This window comes from Pelophylax lessonae (assembly GCF_965119305.1).
Source record: "Pelophylax lessonae genome assembly, chromosome: 1".
Taxonomy (NCBI): Eukaryota; Metazoa; Chordata; class Amphibia; order Anura; family Ranidae; genus Pelophylax; species Pelophylax lessonae.
In genome coordinates, this window is record NC_138768.1 from 451,657,835 (window position 1) to 451,663,834 (window position 6,000).

General features: G+C 36.4%; 1 protein-coding gene across 1 annotated transcript in view; it reads left to right on the forward strand.

The window, feature by feature from the left end:
* Positions 1-2,163, forward strand: part of HAPLN4 (hyaluronan and proteoglycan link protein 4) — a 28,317-nt gene extending 26,154 nt beyond the window's left edge. Inside the window, exon 5 of the mRNA XM_082268175.1 lies at positions 854-2,163. Within this exon, the coding sequence (XP_082124301.1) occupies positions 854-1,212 (359 nt within the window). The 3' untranslated portion in view covers positions 1,213-2,163. The remainder of the gene's footprint in view (positions 1-853) is intronic.
* The last annotated feature ends 3,837 nt before the right edge of the window (positions 2,164-6,000 follow it).

Genomic DNA, 6,000 nt, shown 5'->3' on the forward strand with positions numbered 1-6,000 from the left:
TATAGTCACTCCGCATTCTCAAGATGTTGGTGATGCCCTCACTGTATAGTGAGGAAAGTCAACTGCCCTTGTAGGTGGTTTTTGAGGAACCTATCCCGCTGAGATGTTCCCTGGAGACTTCCAACCCGTCCAGATTTCCTTCTGGCACAGTCCCAGAGATCCAGAACGTTTTTATGTAGGCAGAAAATGAATGGAGAGGAGACCTCTCATAGTGTAAAATCCTTGTGTGTTTATTCTTATAAACGTTTTCCAAAATAAAACAATATAAAATTGTATAAAAGCACCACTATACAATTGAAAAACTGTAAGTATGGTAGTTAATGGCACGGGGCTTAATTGGCATCTAGCCAGAGTAAGGCAAAAAAAAACCAGAGTAAGGCTAAGGATAACTTTACACATTAAATTTCCACATTTTTACAGATGAAAAAGACACCTATTAAATGAGCCTGACGTGGCCTTAAAAATTTCTAAGTGAACAGTAGACAGTAGACACCTTTAGGTGAGTGCAAGTACCTGTGTTAGTCTTCAGATTGATCCCTGTGACCCTGTGAACCCCTTTGTTTCTAGGTTCATTTCTACGTCTCTACATAGGACCTTGACTTCTCTCTAGGTCAGTTATAAGCCTTCCCTGCCATTTCATTGCCAAATGTAAGAACTCCAGTGGGCAGTAGAGGATCTATGTATAGCCTTTTCTTAGGATATGAGGGGCTCTATAGGGACACTTTTAATTAAATGGAGTTATTATTTTTTCATACAGCATGTTTCCATTATTATCCCTATGTACAAAGTTGTAAGAAATTCAGATATGTTATGCTAAAATTTAAAATGATTAATTACAGATCTCTCTCCCTAGGTAAGGTTTACTTTCTGAAGACATATCACAAGATGAGTTTCCCAGAGGCCTCAAAGGCCTGTGAAAAAAATGGTGACTCTGTAGCCAAAGTAGGCCAGCTCTATGCTGCCTGGAAGCTGCAGCTTATGGACAGGTGTGAAGCTGGATGGCTTGGGGATGGCAGTGTCCGCTACCCTATCGTGAACCCACGGACAAGGTGTGGAGGTACAGAGCCTGGTGTGAGGAACTTGGGATTTCCTAGTAAAAAGTACAAATTATTTGGGGTCTACTGTTTTAGAGGCAAAGGGGAAAAGGAACAGAGTACAGAGAATGACAAAATTAAAGAAGGAATCAACAAATGGATGTCTAACCACGTGTAAGCTGCATGATGATTTGGCATGGCATAAATGAATATACTGGATGCTATGTGAAAATCCATATGTGCTAACTTTTATCAACATGTACATTGAAAGAAAGCATTTTTTTAAACAGATTATAAATGATCATCATATTTGGCAATGACTGTAGACAGTAAGAGATTAATGGGAAGCTGTACAAGAAAAAAACTGAAAGGAAGTGGAGACCCACAGATAAACGAAAACGATCACAGGTAATTAGAAAGAAATGAATGATCCTGGGGAAGAGATGACACACACATGCTATACACAAAGGGACAGAGGTCAGGCTGATATGCTGCAATGCAATAGATTATGATGTGAGCTGTCCTTGGTGCTGACTCAGAATCCTTTTACTGTTCTCTACATAAACTCATTCAATCCTTTATGTAAAAGAATAGAGATATCAGTAGGGTCATTTATCAAACATTTTAATGCAGATGTGCAGTGCTAATGCCATTCATTTGCTTTTAAAGGCAATCAATCCCATTTCTTACATTTATTTTTTAAATAGATATGAAAACATTATCAGTTTTATATGAATAAAAATATCAATATAGGTTCATTTTTGATAGGTTTCACTTCTGCTTATATTGTTTTTATCTATGTATACAAAATGATTACCATAACTGCACATATAGTGTATATGTATTTGCTTTATATCTATTATTCTTCTGACCTCAGTGCTTTGTCTATGGACATTTCTACCCACAGAGTTTGCATTAAAAATTGTGGAAACGTCAATTAACTTGTGCCGGATATGGTTACAAAGAAATTGCTAGGAGAAAAATGTGGCTTGTTCTATACTTACTGTTCATCAAGAGCACCAGCTGCAATGTCTGAATACATGAAAAAGGGATGTAACAAGCACTATCAGAGTGCTAAAATGGTGCTTTAATTTAGTCTATTAGAGAAGGTGTGTCGAAAACATGGTAAATCCAAATGAATATATTTACTATAATATATATAGTACATTAGTACATCACAAGCACTTACAGTGCCTTATTGAACGGAAATGTGCTGCGCTAAAATATAGTGAATACTGAAATCACCAAAAAAAAGATATATATACAAGAAATATATAATACAAAAAATTATATACCACTCAATGTGTGTGTAAGGAAAAAGTAACAAGAAATTAATCGGTTGTTCCTTAAAAATGTGAATATCACCAATGTAAATCAATAATTAAATAAACATAAATCATCAAGTGCAAATTATAATGAAGTGAAAAGATAAGGATATTAATTAAATTCAATCCCAATAAAGTCCATACAAAAATTAGAAGAAAATCCAAGAAGGTGTGCCACAGGGTCCCAAAAAGTGCATCCACACAATTCCTTGTGAAAATATAATAGACACCGATGTGCAAATCACCCAGGGAAAACAGATGGCTGCTTACCAGAACGGGTAGGTCTCTCAAATTAATGAGTAGACCACAGAAAGCATGAGTGTAATGCCAAGGATGGCCACAGGATGTCTCCTTTAAACTCTCAATGGCGATGTCCACATAGTAGGAAATAAATTAGGACAGGGACATAGTGTAACTCCGTATATAAGGCATTTATTAATGATAAAAGGCAGATAAAAACACTCACATTTGCGATGTGAATTCAAGGCATCTAAAAGTTTCAGGTACGTTGGAAACGAACGAACATCTCCCTCGCTGTTAGTGTCTAAGGAGCCGGCTTGTTGGGGGCGTGGTCTCGTCACGTCTAGATCACCCGACCGGTTTCGCTATAGGTTAGCGTCATCAGGGGTGTGATCATCGGACGTGACTCCACGCCTATATACCCCGTATTCTTAAGGTGGGCGGGGCCGCACATGTCGTCTAAAGTATCTGTAAGGGAGGGCGGAAGTGAGCACTCTGAATGGCATCTTATAAGGGCGGAACAAACGTCACATAAAAAGGGCGGAAGTAAAACACTCAGCGTAGTATGAGTGAGGGCGGAAATGATGTCAAAGATAATACGAGAAGGAAGAACTTATTAGCGTCTCCAGGGCTATTTTATCCACTGCGACTTGTTTATTATATTGGAAGATATCAAACGAATTACCAATTGATATTTATATGTTTATGGGGTGACATAAATAATAATGTGACTAAATTAATAGTATATACAAAATAGTGAAAAATGTGTATAAAATAATGCACAGCGCCATCTAGTGGATAAAAATAAAATTATATAAATAAGTGAATATTATAAAGAAAAAGCAATCTGAAAAGAAAACAAACGAGGTGCTTAATCCCGATCCCATATAGATACAAATGGTATCAAAAATATAAATTGGAAATTATAGCCTGGAGATGTTCGTTCCTTACATCAATCATATTCCGTCATATCACCATATATTAATATCACATAAAATCATTTTAAAATTACATAAAAAGGAAATTTTTAAAACAGATAAAAACAATGTAAAGTCATATTAGCTATTATTAATGAAACTGTTTACGTCCCATTCGACATTTAAGCCGAACGGCACGTAAGACTTGAGACAATATATCCATCGTGTTTCGGCCCTTGAGATTTCTCTCTTGGCATTGGAGCCTCTCCAATGAGGGGTATATTTTTCTATTGCTGTGAAAAAAGTGTGTTTAGGGTTTTTATGATGACATAGGCTAAAATGTTTGGACACGTTGTCCAAACATTTTAGCCTATGTCATCATAAAAACCCTAAACACACTTTTTTCACAGCAATAGAAAAATATACCCCTCATTGGAGAGGCTCCAATGCCAAGAGAGAAATCTCAAGGGCCGAAACACGATGGATATATTGTCTCAAGTCTTACGTGCCGTTCGGCTTAAATGTCAAATGGGACGTAAACAGTTTCATTAATAATAGCTAATATGACTTTACATTGTTTTTATCTGTTTTAAAAATTTCCTTTTTATGTAATTTTAAAATGATTTTATGTGATATTAATATATGGTGATATGACGGAATATGATTGATGTAAGGAACGAACATCTCCAGGCTATAATTTCCAATTTATATTTTTGATACCATTTGTATCTATATGGGATCGGGATTAAGCACCTCGTTTGTTTTCTTTTCAGATTGCTTTTTCTTTATAATATTCACTTATTTATATAATTTTATTTTTATCCACTAGATGGCGCTGTGCATTATTTTATACACATTTTTCACTATTTTGTATATATTATTAATTTAGTCACATTATTATTTATGTCACCCCATAAACATATAAATATCAATTGGTAATTCTTTGATATCTTCCAATATAATAAACAAGTTGCAGTGGATAAAATAGCCCTGGAGACGCTAATAAGTTCTTCCTTCTCGTATTATCTTTGACATCATTTCCGCCCTCACTCATACTACGCTGAGTGTTTTACTTCCGCCCTTTTTATGTGACGTTTGTTCCGCCCTTATAAGATGCCATTCAGAGTGCTCACTTCCGCCCTCCCTTACAGATACTTTAGACGACATGTGCGGCCCCGCCCACCTTATGAATACGGGGTATATAGGCGTGGAGTCACGTCCGATGATCACACCCCTGATGACGCTAACCTATAGCGAAACCGGTCGGGTTTACACTATGTCCCTGTCCTAATTTATTTCCTACTATGTGGACATCGCCATTGAGAGTTTAAAGGAGACATCCTGTGGCCATCCTTGGCATTACACTCATGCTTTCTGTGGTCTACTCATTAATTTGAGAGACCTACCCGTTCTGGTAAGCAGCCATCTGTTTTCCCTGGGTGATTTGCACATCGGTGTCTATTATATTTTCACAAGGAATTGTGTGGATGCACTTTTTGGGACCCTGTGGCCCACCTTCTTGGATTTTCTTCTAATTTTTGTATGGACTTTATTGGGATTGAATTTAATTAATATCCTTATCTTTTCACTTCATTATAATTTGCACTTGATGATTTATGTTTATTTAATTATTGATTTACATTGGTGATATTCACATTTTTAAGGAACAATCGATTAATTTCTTGTTACCTTTTCCTCACACACACATTGAGTGGTATATAATTTTTTGTATTATATATTTCTTGTATATATATATATTTTTTTTGGTGATTTCAGTATTCACTATATTTTAGCGCAGCACATTTCCGTTCAATATTCACTTGGGATTTTTTTCTATGATTCCTTTGTGCAGCAGCTCACCCTATAATACTAATTTTTCACTTAATTAATTACACTAGCGCAAAAATATCCACTTTTATACTTACAGTGCCTTGCGAAAGTATTCGGCCCCCTTGAACTTTTCGACCTTTTGCCACATTTCAGGCTTCAAACATAAAGATATAAAACTGTAATTTTTTGTGAAGAATCAACAACAAGTGGGACGCAATCATGAAGTGGAACGAATTTATTTCAAACTTTTTTAACAAATAAAAAACTGAAAAATTGGGCATGCAAAATTATTCAGCCCCCTTAAGTTAATACTTTGTAGTGCCACCTTTTGCTGCGATTACAGCTGTAAGTCGCTTGGGGTATGTCTCTATCAGTTTTGCACATCGAGAGACTGAAATTTTTGCCCATTCCTCCTTGCAAAACAGCTCGAGCTCAGTGAGGTTGGATGGAGAGTGTTTGTGAACAGCAGTTTTCAGTTCTTTCCACAGATTCTCAATTGGATTCAGGTCTGGACTTTGACTTGGCCATTCTAACACCTGGATATGTTTATTTGTGAACCATTCCATTGTAGATTTTGCTTTATGTTTTGGACCATTGTCTTGTTGGAAGACAAATCTCCGTCCCAGTCTCGGGTCTTTTGCAGACTCCATCAGG